Genomic DNA, 20,074 nt, shown 5'->3' with positions numbered 1-20,074 from the left:
GAAAATGTATAGTTCTTGTATTTGTTTAACCCTTACGCTGTGTTGAAAACCCTGTAACACCTTTGGTGTTCCCAGTCAAAAACGACCAGTATTTTAAAATGTGCTTGTAAATCGCTTGTTATACCTGTCATGAGTTGGGTTTGGCTCTCTTCTCCTTCCCACCTGTTTGCTATCGCAATCAGCACGCTCTCTGATTGAGACGCACCTGTTCCTCTTTTCACTGATCTTTCTGGCTATTTAGTGCCTTCTGTTTGTGGCTTCTTTGCCGGATTATTATTGTATGCTTTTCGCTCTAGTTCGCCCTGTCTATCTGTTCGAATCGACCAGTGTTGTCGTGTTGGTCTCACCTGGGTTTCTGTCCAGTTTCCTGCTGTACGTGAGTAACCACCTGGACGCTGTGACGCTGTCTGTGGTGCTGAGTGCGTTGACTGGGGCTGATTCGCTCGCCACTGCCTTCCCGTTGCGAGCTCTGTGACCGGCCTGTTTCCAAGGACTGTCATTTTTTGTTTCCTGTGTTAAGCTCCAGATGCATCACCCTTTCCTGTGATCGGCAGTCTGCCTAAGTTCCTTTTGTGACTGAATAAACATTTCTGTTCTGCACCTTTGCATTTGGGTCCTCTCTCCGTTCACTGACAATACCTACTGTATTATCACCAAATATTGGATTAAATTTTGTCAACTTGATTTCTTTCAGTTAGGACAAGTTTTGTATTTCTTATTGGAACTGATTGTAACCCTCGTTGTTCTGAGCATATGGGCCTCAGTTTTTGAGTGAAAAAAAAATATATATATATATATTTGTGAATAAGTTTGTCAACATTCAACAAAATATGACAAAAGTATGCATATAGTGTTCATTCATGTTTAACCAGGAAGTTTATTTTGAAATGCTTTTATTTTGTACAAAATGGCAGAAAGTTACACTTGTGGTGTTCCCAGCCTTAAAAAATGGCATATAAATCTCGTTATGCTGTTATCCCCAAACATTGTTTTCTTTCAATAAGGACAGGTTATGTATTAATCCGAGGGGGGGTTACTTGCTAGTTTTGGTTATTTATGATAGCATGAGTCCTCCTATTAAAATGGCCTAAAAAACATCCTAAACAATGTTTTATAAAAAAAAAAAAAAAAAAATGCAGAACGTTTTCTGTGATGGTTAGGTTTAGGGGTAGGGTTAGTGTAGCGGGATAGAATATACGGTTTGTACAGTATAAAAACCATTACACCTATGGAATTTCCTCACAATGATACACTATATTGCCAAAAGTATTGGGTCACCCCTCCATATCATTGAATTTAGGTGTTCCAATCACTTCCATGACCACAGGTGTATAAAATCAAGCTCCTAAGCATGCAGACTGCTTCTACAAACATTTGTGAAAGAATGGGTCGCTCTCAGGATCTCAGTTAATTTAAGTGTGGTACTGGGATAGGTTGCCACCTGTGCAATAAGTCTATTCATGAAACTTCTTCACTACAAAATATTCCACGGTCAACTGTTTGTGGTATTATAACAAAGTGGAAGCATCTGGGGACAACAGCAGTAAGTGGTAGGACAGGTAAAATCACAGAGCAGCATGCTGAGGCGCACAGTGCGGATTAGCTCAAGAACTGTGCTTAGAGAGCTTCATGAAATGGGTTTCCATGGCCGAGCAGCTGGTAATCCGATGGACGAGTCTGGGTTTGGCGGTTGTCAGGAGAACGGTAGGCTACTTGCCTCACTGCATTGTGCCAAGTGTAAAATTTGGTGGAGGGGGGATTATGGTATGGAGTTGTTTTTCAGGGGTTGGGCTTGGCCCCTTAGTTCCAGTGAAAGGAACTCTTAATGCTTCAGCATACCAAGACATTTTGGACAATTTCATGCTCCCAACTTTTTGTGGGAACAGTTTGGGGACGGCCCCTTCCTGTTACAACATGACTGCGAACCAGTGCACAAAGCATCCATAAAGACATTGATGAGCGAGTTTGGTGTGGAGGAACTTGACTGGCCTGCACCTCCCTGACAGAGCACCTGACCTGAGTCCTGACCTCAACCCGACAGAACACCTTTGGGATGAATTAGAGCAGAGACTGTGAGCCAAGCCTTCTCGTCCAACATTAGTGCCTGACTTCACAAATGCGCTTCTAGAAGAATGGTCAAACATTCCCTTAAACACACTCCTGAACCTTGTGGAAAGCCTTCCCAGAAGAGTTGAAGCTGTTATAGCTGCAAAGTGAGCTATCTCCATATTAAACCCTACGGATTAAGAATGGGATGTCATTAAAGTGCATGTGCATGTAAATGCAGGCGTCCCAAAACTTTTGGCAATATAGTGTAGGTGCACCAACGTGTGTGTGTTGTGTGTTCTGTGAGTGTGTAAGTGTATATCTCTAGTTAATAGTAAAAATAATAATGTGTGCTAATTAAAGTGTTTCTAATTGGGAAAAAAAATCTTAACAGGAGATCTGTATTTGCAGTGACAAGGGTGTATTTGCTGAAGGAGACATTTAGCATTTACTGAACAAACAAATCCATTTTAGCTAAATTATGAAAAACAATTACACTCATTGCAATGTGTTGCCTTGATTTTTTTTTTTAATCAAATATTGCCTCAACTAATTCTTTTCAACAGTGCAAAACAAAAGCTAAAAAGTTTGGTTGCGTGAGGGACTTTGGTCAAAAGTTGAGAAAAGACAAAAAAAATTTGATCTCTTGCATCTCATTGCCGTAATGTTTAGTTTTCATTTCACTTTTTTATTTCATTTCTTCTTTTTTTAACCACAGTGGTGATTCCTCAGCCCATTTTTTTGTTTGTATTCTGTCCTTCATTTTCATCATTTGTGATATCCCGACAGATATTGGATATTACATCCACTGTCTGGAACCCACCAACAGAAGGTTATCTTGGTTGTACACTGAGACAGTAATGGCTGTTCTGATGATCTGACTGCAGTGACAGGGGCGGCACTAAAGGGACTTCCGCTCTGATCTGAAAGCAACATGAACATACAGCAGTGTGTCAAGCCGACAACCAGGCGAGAGAATGAAAATAGAAAAGAAAAAAAGTGTGGTTGTCCATTTCCTGTGAAAAGCTTTTGTCTGCTGATGCTCAAAGTAAGAACTAGGAAGAGAAACTCGATGCTAGCTGTTCAGCCTAGTCATTGGTAGTGCAGAGGAGATCTCTTGTTCTCTGTCGGGGTCTCTTTCTTTCTCTCGCTTCGAGTGTAACTTTTTAACGGTTTGTTCCGTGAGCTTATGAGGCCATGAGGCGAGCAGCGAAGGGGAAAGGTCAGGAGAATGCGGGCAGCTCACTGCTCAGTCCACAGGAGAATGAGAGGCTGGACGATCTGCTGGGCAGGAGGTGTGTGGTAAGTTCAGGGGCCTTCAGGTCAGAGACCAGATCTAAGGTAAACTTACACTTTGTAGAGGCAAGATGGAGAAAAGCACAAGTGTTTTTCTTGATAATTCCGTGTCACATCTGTGCAAACCGTGGGCCAAAAGTTTGACATTTAAAAAAATGCTCTTCAGGCATGAGTGTGGTCATTTATTTATGATTATCAATGTGGTAGCTCATTTTATGAATTGCAAGATGGAATTAAAAGTTTTATGCAATATAATTTTTACGAATATAAATATATTTGGCCATACAAAAATATCATGTTTAAATAATTAATTAAATATTTTGTTTTAATTGTGTGTTAAAATGTATGCATTGAGATATGGTGATTTCTCTTGGCAAGGAAAATTGATCATCATTTTTTACTCTTTTTGGGAAGCTTTCATTGATTGAACTCTTTTTTTCAGTGTTTTCCCCCTCATTTATCTGAAATAAGAAGTGAAACATTATCACTTTGACCATGTGTGAATGAAAAAAAAAAAATCACACATTTTGTAACTTCATTTAATTTCATCGAATCAAATTTCGAAAAAGGATGTAAAATGCTACAAAAAAAGTTACCTTACAATATACAGTGAAAATGTGTAGATTTAACAGCAGCAAAATGTAAAACTGCACATTAAATGTAAAATGTGTACTATTCAGACCATACATGTACTGTAACAGTAACATATTGTTCAAGTTATGTTTTTGAAAGTACAAGATATCAGTTAAATGACAATTTCAGAACTCCCTGTGTGACGCATTACAAATGATTGTATTTTCTTGACGTATTTATATTTCTTCACATTTTTACTGTAAATTCACCACCCAGTTTTTAATACATTTTTGTTGATTTTTTTAGTCGTTCATTCAAAAACAAATTGCAGCCACATGTAGCCTATACTGTACATCAAAGGAAGCTTTAGGTAAACCAGTAAATCCAAATGTGTTTCTCACTTCTGTATTGGGTTTTTGTTTCTACTTCCTCTGATCATTCCATTATGACACATTCAGGACAGCCAGTTGTTCTGTTGTGGGCGACTATTCTTAATATTAACATCCACATTTATGTAGCAGCTTGTATCTAAAGCGAAAGCGTTGGAGAGTAACTAGTTACATTTAACAGAGTTACGTAATTGAATTACAAAATCAATGTAACTGTAATCAGTTACAGTTACTGAGAAAAAATTGTGTCAATAAATTACAGTTACTTGTGAAAATGTTAACGATTACAAAGGGGGAATATTTCCTGTAAAAAGCTAGGATATGTTGAATATTAATTTGTTGCTTTGCCTGTTTTTGATCAGCGTGCACGATGCCTCCTGCCATTTAAGGGCCGTTTAGTAAAGCGATGCTATTCCGATGCTTTTGATTGGCTCTCTTGTTTGAATTTGCAGCGCACCACATCTGCCAATTACATCAATTCACATTGCCGCTGAAAACGTTAGTTTTCATGGCGAGTGATAAAAATGCGCTTCAGTGCGGGAAATTAGAAAAGTAATCAAAAAGTAATCAGGTACATTACTTTAATAAAGTAATTGGAATAGTTACACTACTTGTTACATTTTAACTTGTAATCTGTAAACTATTACATTTCCAAAGTAACCTTCCCAACACCGTAAATTGACTAGGTTTAACGCCATATACATACACATATGCATTGATTATGCAAATGCGGTGCTTCATTTGCACACACCACAAAGATGAATTTGTTCATGCTCATCAAAAGACTGTAGCCTTCCTCTAACAGACCTCTGTTGTAGATCCGACAACACAGGAACTGCCATTTTGTGGGTATTTTTTGGTGCTGCTCGACTGCACAGTGAAAGCTTTTGTGATTAAAGGAAGAGAAGGTGTGAAATTAGCCCTCACAACAGCTTGAACTGTGATGACTGAGAGGGGTATGACAGGGGAAGTTGCTTAAAGACATTTCCTGTCACAAAATAATAGCTACACTTGTAAAAAGCTACTGTATAATCTGACACTTTAAGGATTTGCTCAGCGTGTTCATTAATAAACAGGATTCACAGAATAATTGGTTTTTATGAAAGTGTGATGCTAATTACAGCCCTTTTTTCTGGGTTTGTCTGCAGTCTCTGTCCTCAGCGGTTGTGCAGTTGCTTATGGCTATTCCGAGTGAGCCGAACCACTGGACACCTCAGCAATCTGGAGTAGTTTGTTTCGTCAAGGACAGTCACCTGCGCTCCTTTTTCATCCGTCTCTTTGACATCAAGGTTTTTGAGACTATATCTCTCTTATTGGCGAACATCGTATAAACAGCATGGTCTAAAGAAATGCATTAACTCTTATTTTATGCGCCATTATAATAATCATGATCACATTTTGCATGTGTGAATAAAAACTGTTAAAATGTTGTTGTTTTTTTAAATGAAATGTTCTCCTTGGGTAGTTCTGCAAATTTTTGACCTATGTTTGTCTGAAAGAAAACTGAGATGGTCTGTTACTTCCCTCCAGGCAGGGAAGCTGGTGTGGGAACAGGAAATCTACAACCAACTGATGTACCAAAAAGTCCGGCCTTTTTTTCACACTTTCCCCGGAGATGTAAGTATTATTTACAGCAGTTTATGGCAACCTTGTGCGTTACATGCTCACTGTCATTATTACAATTGCTTTTAACATGTACTGTATTCACAGTATCAAATAGGATAGTTGAGGAAGTTTTATTTCTCTTTCCTGTAAAGTTAATTTAGCATATTACCAACACTTCCTCATAGCACCGTCTACAACAACACTGTCTGCCGATGCATTCAGGCAGGCAAACTGAGCTAAAATTGCACACAGTATTTGCATGTATGATAAAACCAATCAGTTGTTGCTTGTGAAAGCGAGTTGGGTGAGCAACACAACTGGTTGTGTAATCAACAACTGTAAAACTACTTCCATTTTGTCTCCATTTTAAAAATGGACAACTATCTAATGTAGATTATAACAAAATTGCATCCTGGCTGTTTTAGGTCATTTAGTATGAGCAGCTTAAAAGTTGAAATCATGGGAACTTAAAGTGTTCTCTTTCAAACAATCGCTCGGTATCTCACATATGGGAACGCCCCCAGGCGTGATAGACTATGGAAGCACCAATTACACCACGTCTGTCCGAAGGATGGACCAATCACAGCTCATACAAGGAGCCCACCCCCTCCCCATATATATATTGCTGTGATCCCCAAAAACGTCATTCTTGTTCTCTTCCCCGTGAAGACTTTCCTTAGCACCTGTCCTGCTTCAGTTCACAAACGTACCGTCAAGGTTGATGTTGCCGAACGCAGTACAGTTTTTAAATCTGTTGTGAATTTCTCTGCTCGTTACTGAGTTTGTTCTAGCTAACGCGTTAAGGCGAGCTAAGATACAGGATTCTTACTCACCATGTCGGTGTCCAAGGCCGCAGTGGAAAAGGGTAAAGATGCCTCTTCGCGCTTGTGTCCGGCTGCTTGTGGATTAATGATCTCGGGCAGGGATTCACATCCGATGTGTATCGCGTGCATGGGTGTCAAGCATGCTCAGGCCGCACTAGCGGATGCGGAGAGTTGCGCGCACTGTCGTGTAATGCCGGCCAAGATCTTAGAAAGAAGGCTTCGGGTGGCTGCATCTTCCAAAGAGGATCCAGTTCTCTCTTCCGTCCCTCCTTCGTCTAACGTGGCTCAAGCCCGACCCTCTTCCCCGCGGAATTTTTCTTCATTGGGTGAGATTATGGATGCAGAGTCACCTGAGTTTACGCCACTTTTCGACCAGCAACTACTTGCAGAAGGCGACGAGGTGGAGGGAGACGAGGAGGAGGATGAGGAGATGTTAGCTTGCCTCCTCCGAGATGAGCCGGATGATGAGGAGGATGACGCTATTCTGTCTGCTGCACAGGCGTCCAGGCCAGTGAGCGCGCTGAGCGGCGATGCGGCGTCGACGGTAGTAGCCTGTGACCTGGTAGAAGTGTGTAAGCGTGCGGCAGCCAAGCTTGGTATCGCTTGGCCCGTAAGTTAAACGTGACATCTATGACGGGAAAAGGCTCCCTCCTCGCCTTCCACCGGCGAAACAACTGCTTCCCGCTTTGCCGGCGTGTGTAGCAGAGATGAAACGATCGTGGGACAAGCCCTTTTCTCACCGTGTGCCTGTAAAGGGTTACTCGTCGCTCGATGTGAGTGAAATGGAAGGGTTCGGGCTCTCTAACCCTCCCACGGTCGAGCAGTCAGTGGCTCACCACCTGCAACCGAACAGGCGGACCACTCTCTCATCTGCCAGTCCCACCCTCCCGGGAAAAATGGAACGCTTCACAGCTTCCATGTACCAAAAAATATATGCCTCCAACGCAGAACAGGAGGTTTTTGAATGCGCCCAGGACGGCAAAACCCCAGAGCACGGAGCAGGCAGCTCTCCCCCCACTGCTTCAAACGCTAAACCGTGGGGAAAGCAGTCATTCGCGGCGGCGGCTGCGAAATCCAGGTCCGCCAACCCTTCCAACAAAAAGAGGAGGGATACCTAGGACGCAATATCTGCACGGGAGGGACGGACAGCACCTAGGGTTCTCTGTGATATCCTCTCCCGAGCCCGCCATATCTGTTCCCCCACCCGCGAAGAAGCGGAAAATGTGGAATTTGAGCGGCAAAAAAAGTTGTGTTCAGGCCAGTTCAGCTTCCCCTCAACACACTATGTTCCGTCAAGTTCGAGTGCAGAATGCTCAGCCACCAGAATGTGGTCTGTTGGGTACAAGCACAAGTTCCCAAGTGTATTTTCACAAAGCACTTCAGCCCCTGAGTTCAAAGCAAATAAAAAATTATCTGTCGTATCCAGGCTCATTGCCGAGGGCGCAGGGAGACAAAAACAAAATAACAGTAACGAACCAAGAAATAAAACGGTCTCTGAGTCACTCAGACCCCGGCCGTTTTTTTTTCTCTGCCCCCTAGATGGCGCTATTACTCCGTCTTTGGAACCGGTTCAGCTGAACCCGCTGGCTCTTTCTCAGGGGGCTTGGAGGGAGTGTTCCGTCCATTCGTGGGTCCTCGCGACGGTAACCAAGGGTTACAGGCTTCAGTTTGCTGTAAAACCACCCCCGTTCAATGGGATCTTAGCAACTGTAGCAAGTGGGGATTCAGCTTGTGTGTTTGAAACGGAGATATCCTCCCTCTTAGAGAAAAGAGCTATAAGACGAGTTCCAGAGGGGGAAACTCAGAAAGGCTATTGCTCCCGTTATTTTCTAATTTCAAAGAAAGACGGGGGTTTGCGCCCAATAATGGACCTGCGTGCTCTAAACAAGCACTTGAGAAAGTACAAATTCAGGATGCTCACAGTCGCAGCTCTCACACGCACTATCCGCCGGGACATTTGGTTCACTGCGGTAGATCTCAAAGATGCTTATTTTCATATAAGTATCTATCCCGCGCACAGGAAATATCTCAGGTTCTCCTTTCGGAGCGAAGCGTACGAATTTGTGACTCTTCTATTTGGGCCCAGCCTTGCTCCTCGCGTCTTCAGCAGGTGCATAGAGACAGCGTTATCTCCACTGAGACAAAAGGGGCTCAGAATATCGGCCTATCTGGACGACTATCTGATTTGCGCTTACTCGCGGGAGCGCGCGGAGCTGACACAGAAATGCTCACGTCTCATCTAACAAATCTGGGGTTCAGAATCAACGAGACCAAAAGCCAGTTGATTCCATCTCAGACAATAGAGTATCTGGGCTTGCGAATAGACTCTGTGGCATACCGCGCCATGCTCTCGGAAAGGAGGATAATGGCGTTCTATCAGTGCCTTGCCCAGTTTCACAAGGGAAACTTGGTATCGTTCAGAACTTGTCTCCATCTTTTGGGCATGATGGCTTCGTCGCTGTCCGTGGTCCCACTGGGCTTGCTAAAAATGAGAGACTTCCAGCGATGGGTAGCAGCGAGGCGACTGTGTCCTCAACGGCACCTCGCACGCAGAGTGAGAATACTCGTGGATTGCGGGACGGCTCTTCGTCAGTGGAGAGATCCCTGTTTATTCCAGGAAGGGGTTCCCTTGGGGAGCGTGTCGCTGAGAAAAGTAGTGACAACGGATGCATCCCTGTCAGGCTGGGGAGCAGTTTTCCAGGGCAGATCGGTAAACGGTCGCTGGACTCCCCAGCTTCGCGAACTTCACATAAATAGCAGTCTTTCTGGCCCTGAAACATTTTCTCCTAGCCTGGCGTGGCCATACTCAATTCTAGTCAGAATTTGAGTCTGGTACCGCTCCATTGAGCTTTGATTATGGGGCGTGTTTCAACCGAGCCAGGAAAGACCTCAATTGGATGGACCCACAACCAATCAGAGCAACGGAGCGACGCGTAACGTTAGTTGTCAAATGTCAACAGAACTCAACTGCACTGTTACCAAGTCCGTGTTTTTCTCCATGTCCGCGGGTTGAAGCGACCCCAATTATGTGATTATATAAACCCAGGAATGCGAATTTTAGCAGGCAACCTTGCCAAAATAACATATTTTGCCAACCAAACGTTTTGAGTAGCAATTGTGCGCGACATTGCAAAAACACTTGGAAACCCTGTCTGCACGCACGTATGATTAAGTAACGTTACAAGAAAAACATGAGTGTCAACGATCTTTGGCAGTAATAAAATAATTTAAGGATACACAGAGTACTTACCAACACGATCATCGTTTCTGAGAGAAATAGTGAAGGTGAACGCATATACGAACAAGTTCTCCGTTTAGGATAAGAGCAAATTCAACCCAAGAGCCTTCGATGACGTGGATGATTACGTTACTGTTAATCATCTGTCCATCATCGTCTAAAGCCCGCCCTGACAATTTCATTGGTCCGAACAGTTTCTGTTCGGGCATAATTCCTCCTCTATGGAGCGAGTCCAGACCGAATTGCCCGAGCAAAACATTTTGTGGGCGGGGCTAAATTCGGCTGGCATCCAGGCTAATTTTCTCCCATTCTTGGAGGGGTTTCATGTTCTGGTCAGGACAGACAACACGACGGTGGTGGCATATATCAATCGCCAAGGGGGAACGCGATCGTTGCAATTGCAGTCTTGCTCGCAAACTGATTGTCTGGGGCACTGTGCACTTCAGCTTGTTGCGCGCGACGCATGTACCAGGGGTCCTGAATGTGGGGGCGGATCTGCTTTCAAGGGGCAACCCGCTGTACGGAGAATGGGTGCTCCACCCGCAGGTGGTGGATCAGATTTGGGGGATGTACGGCGAGGCTGCCGTAGATCTCTTCGCCTCGCAGGCAAACTTAAAGTGTCCGCTGTATTTCTCTCTCAGGGACGAAAATGCACCTTTGGGTTTGGATGCACTGGCACACCCGTGGCCAAACGTGTTGCTATACGCCTTCCCGCCGCTGAGTCTAATTTCTCCAACCCTGGACAGAGTAAGAGAAAATGGATTATCTCTCCTGCTGATAGCCCCTCGTTGACCGGGGAGGCTGTGGCTGGCAGAGATTGTCCAGCTCCTTCAGGGAGAGCCCTGGCCGCTCCCGTTGCGCAGAGACCTGCTATCACAAGCGGGGGCGCAGATATTTCACCCACACCCAGAACGAGTCGATCTTTGGGTCTGGCCCATGAAGGGTTAAATTTAAACGCACTCGGGCTCCCGCAAGAGGTTATAAACACTATTCAGAGTGCTACAGCTCCATCAACGCGCTCTCTGTTTGACCTTAAATGGCATGTGTTTGAGGAATGGTGTCCGCGTAAAGGAGTTATTCCTTTTCAGTGCGTGGTGAGTGATGTACTCTGCTTTTTACAAAGCTTAATGGACAACGAGAGAGCGTTTTCTACTATTAAAGTGTACCTGGCTGCCATCTCGGCCTGTCACGTAGGCTTCGAGGGAGTTTCAGTGGGACGGCACCCTCTGGTATGCCGTTTTATGAAGGGAGTGAAGCGTCTGAGACCAGTGTCTAAGCGCCTGGTCCCGTCATGGGATTTATCCTTGGTTCTGAATGCTTTAACTCGGGCTCCATTTGAACCTCTGGAGAGTGTTGATATTAAGCTCCTATCTCTGAAAACGATCTTGCTACTTGCTTTAGTCTCAGCTAAGAGAGTGGGTGAGTTACATGCCTTGTCGGTTCAGAGACCTGCTATCACAAGCGGGGGCGCAGATATTTCACCCACACCCAGAACGAGTTGATCTTTGGGTCTGGCCCGTGAAGGGTTAAATTTAAACGCACTCGGGCTCCCGCAAGAGGTTATAAACACTATTCAGAGTGCTACAGCTCCATCAACGCGCTCTCTGTTTGACCTTAAATGGCATGTGTTTGAGGAATGGTGTCCGCGTAAAGGAGTTATTCCTTTTCAGTGCGTGGTGAGTGATGTACTCTGCTTTTTACAAAGCTTAATGGACAACGAGAGAGCGTTTTCTACTATTAAAGTGTACCTGGCTGCCATCTCGGCCTGTCACGTAGGCTTCGAGGGAGTTTCAGTGGGACGGCACCCTCTGGTATGCCGTTTTATGAAGGGAGTGAAGCGTCTGAGACCAGTGTCTAAGCGCCTGGTCCCGTCATGGGATTTATCCTTGGTTCTGAATGCTTTAACTCGGGCTCCATTTGAACCTCTGGAGAGTGTTGATATTAAGCTCCTATCTCTGAAAACGATCTTGCTACTTGCTTTAGTCTCAGCTAAGCGAGTGGGTGAGTTACATGCCTTGTCGGTTCATCGGACATGTCTGAATTTTAGCGCGGGTGACGGCAAGGTTACGTTGTTGCCTAACCCGGCCTTCGTTCCCAAAGTCAGTGATTCAGCTTATAACTGCTCTGCTTTGGAGTTGCATGCCTTTTACCCCCCTCCTTTTTCTTCGGAGGAGGAGCGGAAATTGCACACTTTGTGTCCGGTACGAGCGTTACGCTATTACGTAAACAGGACACGATCATTCAGGAAGAATGATCAATTATTCGTTTCTTGGGCCACTCAATGTAAGGGTAAGCCGATCTCCTCGCAGCGCCTTTCCCATCGGATGGTGGAGGCGATTGAATTGGCCTATATTGGCCTGCACCTTCTATGGCTCATGCAGTGCTCAATGTTGGCTCTTTGGAGAATTGAAAGGTCAACTTTCGTTCTTGCCGGGTCTGTTCGGCGGCTTCGGAAAGCATGCGTTTCGGGAGTGGGCTATATCATTCCCATATGTGAGATACCGAGCGATTGTTTGAAAGAGAACATTAGGTTACTTGCGTAACCCCGGTTCTCTGAGATATCTCGCCAAGCTTCCCTACTCGCATATCACGGGGGAAGAGCATGCTCAGAATACCGTTTTTGGGGATCACAGCCATATATATAGGGAGGGGGTGGGCTCCTTGTTTGAGCTGTGATTGGTCCATCCTTCGGACAGACGTGGTGTAATTGGTGCTTCCATAGACTATCACGCCTGGGGGCGTTCCCATATGTGAGATACCTCGCTCTGTTCTCAGAGAACCGGGGTTACGCAAGTAACCTAACGTTATTTGCTGGTGAAGGTAGAACTGATAAACTGTTTAGTTTGATCACCCTGTGGAAGCCATTTGTATAGGATCTGTGTAGGATTGGCCATCCAAACAGTACTTTGAACTTCATATCGCTGCTTCTGCTACTGAGCATGCCCAGTGGATAAGCATTGTAGCTGGGAGGAATACCCATAATCCCTTGCACTTGAACATTTAACCTCGTGTTTTGTTGCGGGTCAATTTGACCCATTTTTACTTTTGAGTTGTCGGAAATATTTTGTGACTTTTTCTCATTTATGGAACATTCATGCAAAGTTTCAACACGCTGATGTGTTTTGACATATACACACGTCCTTTCTATTACGTTTGTGATGTTCATGGGTCAATCTGACCCACATATTTTTATCTTGTAGGCTAATGTTCAGACCCAAAATAACAGAAGAAAGAAAGGAGCTTTTTCCTCTTTCTAGCTATTTGAAATACTATTTAACCTAGTTTGTTTCTTTTTCTCATTTCGTTTCAACACGCTGATGTGTTTTGACATATACATGTGCTTTGATATCTGAAGGAGTTCAGATTTTTTTAAAGAGTCTACATTTATGGTGATGATACACAGGGCAACTTTTTGAGCAATGTTACTAGGCAATGTTGCCGTCAACGGGCAACCAGGTAAGACACAGGGCCCATGACCGATCTAAAGTATCCAGATAGAAATTTGTTGCCCATTCCCAATGGGAAAGTGGCCAAGCAACATTGCTTTGTAACATTGCCCAGCAACATTGCTCAAAAAAGTTGCCCCATGTATCATCACCTTTAGTGTATGTCATGAAAGCCGATTCGACGTCGACCAGTCACTGATGATGTCATTAATGAACACATAATGCTTTCTTCACACGGAATTGGAATTTGATCATTCCCACTTCTGAAGGGGAGGGCGTTCATGTTCAAGTTTCACCTAGGAAACTCGTATTTAGGATAATTCCGAGAGCACGTGAAGACAGCATTGCCTGAACCTCGAACGTGGGGCACAGCTATGTAGCCTGACCAAGCCTGCAGTGGTAAAAACTGAAGCCGACGCACCTCGATCGCCCCCAGGTGGTTGGTCCCAGTATAGCTCATAACCCCCGCCCGTCTGTGTATTCTAATGGACGCGAGAAAAACGAAACAATCAAACTGCACTATATTTTTTTCCCAAAGTAGGTTTCTGTCATTTTAGGCAGTTATCATCATGCTGATTTAAAGGTCCTGTTCTTCGTGATCCCATTGTTCAAACTTTAGTTAGTGTGTAATGTTGCTGCTAGAGCATAAATAATACCTGTAAAATGATAAAGCTCAAAGTTCAATGCCAAGCGAGATATTTTATTTAACAGAAGTTCCCTTTCAAAGCCTACAGCGAACGGCTGATTAGGACTACATCCTGGTATTTCCTGCTTTAATTACGTCAGTAGAGCAGTTTGTCGACTAACCTCCGCCCACAAGAGTACGCGAAAAAGGGGGCGTGGTCTTGTTGCTGTCCCACGTGGAGAAGAAGAGGACGTCGCGTGGAGAAAAGGAAGTGCTGCGTTTCAGTGTGTTTGTCGCCATGTCATCGAGACGCTGTTATTTTCATCCCGGAGTCAAATCACCTTTGTTTGGCTTTCCCAGGGACGCTGTAGAGATTATTAAGCGCGTATATATCTCCCGTTAAGAGGCGTGACCTTTCCACGTGCGCTAAGCTGCTGTCGAATCACAACACAGGACCGTGCTACGTTCGCTAAGCTGCTGTCAAATCGCAACACGGGAACCGCTGACACAATCAGAACTCGTTACGTGTTTCTGAAGGAGGGACTTCATAGAATAAAGGAAGTCTTCAGTCGTTTGTAGGACAGTGAAAACAGCGGTGTACAGATAAGTAAATTGTTAAAAATACAGTTTTTTTTTACACGCGAAACATGAACACATGTTATATTGCACACTGTAAACACAATCAAAGCTTCAAAAAAACACGAAGAACGGGACCTTTAATTTCAAATGTTCGTTTTTTAAATAACTTTAGTTTTAGTTATTTGATGCTATAAAAAAAATTTGTCACTGAGGAAACAACTGATTTTTGGGGGGATTTTCAGGAGGAGATTGGAGCTTTAGCTTTAATTTCCACATTTCCATAACTGTTTATTTCACACCAACATAATGAATTGTTCTGCATCTGCGAGAGTGTAGACGGGCTTTTGATATCGCGCCTCTACTTCCTGCTCTCTACTGCGCAGACTACGGTCCCGAGGTCACTACTGCAGACTCTGCGCAATATGTCAGCGCCATATTCGGACCTCCAGAGGCTTCACTTTTCTTCAGCGGAAGAGAATGAAGTCATGTCGTCCATATTTTTTTACTATGAGCATGACATAGAGCTACCCACAAGGCTATTGCTACCTAGCAGCTGGGATTTATCAGTTATTTTGTCTTTGGGGAGGTATATTTCTCACAGATTTCTGCCCTTTCTAAATCAGATACCTTTATATGAATCGCTTAGTCAGAAAGCGTTTGCATGAGAATTAATTCTACATGGCAGCGCCTCTCTGCTAATAGTGAAGCTGTGGGTTTTAGTTACTAAGAAATATTCTAGAACTTTCTTAGCTATTTTACTGATAAATCACAGAACTTTATTGACAACACATTTCTGTTCCTGAATGATCCTGTGTGTACGCGATCTGCGCGTGATGTGCAGGCTGTCTATGTGTGTGTTACAATGCAGCAACATCAGTTGAGAACGGCGATTAACTTACTTGTACAATAAACTGAAAAACGTGCACTCTCCCGATCAATTTTGAGCATCCAGATGGTATCAAACAAAATAAAATCTTGTGGAGCGCTCTTTGAGTATGTTTGTCATTTTAACTGTTGAAAACGTCAAATATTTCTTATCCTGTTGCGCCCTCTATAGGCCATGATCAGAGACGAGTCGACGTCAAGCTTAAAGCGTCATCATGGCAGAGCATTAAAATGTATATATTTTTTTTATTCATAACAATTTAAGCTGGTTAAACTGTTTTGTTTTCACACACTTTGAAAATAAAAAGTTGTTCAACTCAGCAAGACACTGGCACTGTGAGTGCCAGCAAAGAAATTTTATTTTGTGTCTGTACAGCTGCCTATATGGGTCAAATTGACCCACACCGATCAGGCATAACATTATGACAGGTAAAGTGAATAACACTGATTATCTCTTCATCAAGGCACCTGGTAGTGGGTGGGTTATATTAGGCATTTATAATATATTAATATATATAATATTTTGTCCTCAAAGTTGATGTGTTAGAAGCAGGAAAAATGGTCAAGTGTAAGGATTTGAGCAAATCTTACAATAATAATAATAATAATAATAAAATCTTACAAGGGACAAATTGTGATGGCTAGACGACTGGGTCAGAGCATTTCCAAAACTGCAGCACTATAGGCAGCTATTCAAAAGCAATTGTACAGAAACAAAATTTCACAGAGTGGTAGGCCACGTAAAATCACAGAACGGGGTCAGCACATGCTGAGGCACACAGTGCGCAGATGTCGGCAACTTTCTGCAGAGTCAATAGCTACAGCCTTAATGTAAGCTACAATTCTAGTAGTGTCATTTTACTCTATTTGAATAACTGACTCACTCCTTAACATTTTGTTTCAAATATAAACTTTGTTTTCTCCTCAGGACTGTCAAGTGGGGTTAAACTTTACAGATGTAACAGAGGCTGAATATTTCTTTGCTGTAGTGGAGGACAAGATCAGCCAGAGAAATAATCGCTTTGGTATTAAATATATATATGTTTTTGCACAATATTTTGTTTCAAATTTTAGGCCAATTCAACGTAAACGTAAACTGGATTATAAAGACAATCTAATGTAGCATCTCATTGAAAATAATTGTTCTGTTTTCCTCTCATAACAAAGAGAAACAGCAGAGAAAAGGATCAGAATCTAGAGGTCAGAATCTCTGATTTCTTACATTCATTATATTATTTGATTTCTTTTGAAGTGCAGGTTATTTGAATAAAGTGCAAACCAAATATAAATGTTTTTATATTCTTAGATCGCGGAGCTATGCCACCGCTTCCTCGACCAAATGGTAAGTGATTTTTTTGATAATTATATTTTCTTGTCCATTGGGATACTAAAAATATTTGGATGTATTTTGTTGTGCTTTTTAATAAGCCTTTTGTTTATTTGTATAAAATGTTTGTATTATATTAGAAAACAAGGCACAAGGTCTGGTTCCTGTTGTTGTTTTAACTGTATTATTTTAAGTGTATATGGTTATTATAAGAGGTTTTCTCTGCATCACAAGTTAACCAGAGGCATTGAACATGTTTTGAAAATAATATAAACTTACATTTTTTCTGCAAACAAATTAATTGCATCTTGAATCACAGGCTCTGGTACTCCTACCTCTCCTGCCATGCCTCCAATGGTACTAAGTAATGTCCAGAACCAAATTGCCCCTTCCAAATCAAAAAAAGAAAAGAAAGAAAAAGACAAGAAAAATAAGAAAAAAGGATCCAAACTGTTGAAGGGTGACATTGGAGCACCCAGTGGATTCACGTGAGTGAATAAGTGGACTCACTCTAACCAAGATAAATGGCTTCTGTAGAGATGCTTATGTTTTGTTGTGTTGTGTTATGACTTTAGGCATGTCGGTCACCTAGGCATGGGTCCCAGCAATTTGGACCCAGACCTGATGAAAATTCTGTCCTGCGCTGGGATCAGCGAAGCAGATATGAATGATTCAGAAACCTCTCAACTCATCTATGATGTTATTGAGCGTTCCGGTGGACTTGAGGCTGTTAAAAAGGTTGTGAACCAGCAGGGTAAGTCATTGAGATATGCAAACAGCTGACCAACTATCTTTAAATATAAGATTTGTTTCATATTATGCCTCTAAACCAAGCCAGAGGTGCATAATACAGTTCTTGGAAATCTTCCGTCTTGCAAAGTTCAGCTCCAACCTTAATCAAATGCACCTGAACCAGCTAAATAAGATCTTCAGGAACACGTGATAATTACAGACAGGGTTTGCACTGAACTCTGCAGGAAGGGAGATCTCCAGGAACAGGATTGGTCAACCCTGCTCTAAGTGTATTGTTTAATATTTGTATAGAGTCCGCACCCCCTCCTGTTCCTAGTGGACATCGGGGTTCTCTTCCCCAAGTGCCATCCGGGTTCTCCTCAGCTCCGCCGCCACCATCTCAAGGTCGAGCGGGGCCTCTGCCACCTGTCCCTTGTCAATCCTCTGCTCCACCATCACATCGAGGTTCCCTTCCACCCACACCTCCAAGAGCTGTTGGACCACCGCAAACACTTGAGGGCCGTGGTGGTGCTCCGCCAGCCCGATCTGCAGGATTAGGTCCCCTGCCACCTGTTCCTCCCAGTGGGCGTACTGGGCCCTTGCCTCAACCTCCAGGAGTCCGGAGCGGATCCTTACCGCCTCCACTTGGAGGTCGGAGCGGAGGCTTGCCCCAGCCACCACTGCCAGGAGAACGTAGGGAGTCTTTAGCCCCTGTTCCAGGAAAGAGACCTGGACCACAAATGTCTGAAAGACGAGGTAGCTTCGTGCCACCCCAACCTACTGAGGCAGCTCCCCCGCCACTACCTCCAGGAGTAAGGAGCGCACCCTTACCCCCACCTCCAAGAGACAATAGAGGACATTTTCCACCTCCTCCACAATCTAAAATGCCGCTACCTCCTCCCCCGTCTGATTTTTACCCTTCTCCACCTTTTGAATCATTTCCTCCACCTCCACCTGAAGACTTTGATTCTATGCCTCCACCCCCTACCTTTGAATCCAAATTTCCTCCCAAAAGCAAAACCTCAGGCTTCGGTCCTCCACTCCCTCCAGTCTCAGCCAAACCTAGTGCAGGTGGTCCACCTCCGCCACCTCCTCCTCCACCCCCTGTTGCTGCTCCTCCTCCTCCAATGAATTTTAGAAGTGACTCCTCACATCCAACTGGCCCACCACCTGCGAAATCCGGCGATGGGGAAGTGGGTAGAGGAGCATTACTATCCCAGATACAATCAGGATTGAAGCTCAAAAAGGTGAGTGTATACACAACCATTTAACAGTTTGGGGTTAGTAAGATTTGTTGTTGTTTTTTGTAAGAAATTAATACTTTTATTCAGCAAAGACACATTATATTGATCAAAAGTGATAGTAAAGACACATAATGTTATAAAAAAGTATATATTTTAAGACCTTCGTTCATCTTCGAAACACAAAAGAAAGTATTCTCGTCACTTGAGGTTGAACCGCTGTAGTAACATGGACTATTTTATCGATGTATTTACTACATTTCTGGGTCTTGAAAGTGGTAATTACATTGCAGTCTATAGAGGGTCAAAAAGCTCTCAGATTTCATTAAATATATATAGAAGACGAACAAAGGTTTCACAGGTTTGGAACAACATGAGGATGAGTAATTAATGACAGAATTTAAATTTTTGGGTGACTAAACCCTACAGTAATGCCTCTTGTCCAGGTGGCCGCAAACTCAGAACCCCCTTCACCTGCACTGGATACAGGAGAGGGAATAGTTGGAGCTCTCATGATGGTGATGCAGAAGAGGAGTAAAGCCATCCATTCATCTGGTAACCACTCAATTTTTTTTCTTTATTTAATTTAGTAATTATGCAAGGGAAAAAGTAGTACTTTTATATTAATATTTACACAATATATTCTGTAAATAATAATGTTCAGACATTAAGTTGGTCTACTGGATTCCGTTTTTACGTGTGCAGTGGCTTTTAACATTTTCTACTTTTTAATATTTTGTAGATGAGGACGATGAATTTGATGATGAAGAGGATGATGACGAAGAATGGGATTAATCCAGTTGTAATTGAAATATTTTCGATATATGTACTTGAGCAGCTTTACATGTTTTTGACAACACTGATCCAACGCATTTTCTTTATATTTCTTGATATTTAAATTCTGGCCAAGTTAAACTGAAAATTATTTTCATGATATGGTCGAAAACGACCATACATTTAAAAAAAAAAAAAATACAACACTGATGACTAAAATCAGTTGATTGAAATGTTACAAGTGATTTGAATCATCACAACATTATAATATACAGCAGGGGTGTCCAACTCTGCTCCTGGAGAGCTACCGTCCTGCAGATTTCAGTTCCAACCCTACTCCAGCACACCTGTAATTATCTAGCACCCTGGACACCATGATTAGCTGGTTCAGGGGCCTGTACCATGATGGTAGTTTAACAAACTCAGGGTTACAGGATTAGTTTTGAGTTGACAAAACCAAACCAATCTATTCAGACTTTGTTGGTCCCATGATG

At 43.2% G+C, this 20,074-nt stretch overlaps 1 protein-coding gene across 1 annotated transcript in view; it reads left to right on the top strand.

Annotated features, from left to right (window-relative positions):
• Positions 1-2,966: 2,966 nt before the first annotated feature.
• Positions 2,967-20,074, top strand: part of wasa (WASP actin nucleation promoting factor a) — a 19,857-nt gene continuing 2,749 nt past the window's right edge. The window contains exons 1-11 of the mRNA XM_079827659.1: positions 2,967-3,348; positions 5,453-5,593; positions 5,835-5,921; positions 16,435-16,531; positions 16,674-16,706; positions 16,813-16,848; positions 17,153-17,321; positions 17,409-17,587; positions 17,878-18,812; positions 19,253-19,361; positions 19,549-19,860. Coding sequence (XP_079683785.1) covers positions 3,244-3,348; positions 5,453-5,593; positions 5,835-5,921; positions 16,435-16,531; positions 16,674-16,706; positions 16,813-16,848; positions 17,153-17,321; positions 17,409-17,587; positions 17,878-18,812; positions 19,253-19,361; positions 19,549-19,601 — 1,944 coding nt within the window. The 5' untranslated portion in view covers positions 2,967-3,243 and the 3' untranslated portion in view covers positions 19,602-19,860. The remainder of the gene's footprint in view (positions 3,349-5,452; positions 5,594-5,834; positions 5,922-16,434; positions 16,532-16,673; positions 16,707-16,812; positions 16,849-17,152; positions 17,322-17,408; positions 17,588-17,877; positions 18,813-19,252; positions 19,362-19,548; positions 19,861-20,074) is intronic.

Source organism: Gobio gobio (genome assembly GCF_949357685.1).
Source record: "Gobio gobio genome assembly, chromosome: 10".
Taxonomy (NCBI): domain Eukaryota; kingdom Metazoa; phylum Chordata; class Actinopteri; order Cypriniformes; family Gobionidae; genus Gobio; species Gobio gobio.
This window is presented reverse-complemented; position numbering and strand designations above follow the sequence as displayed.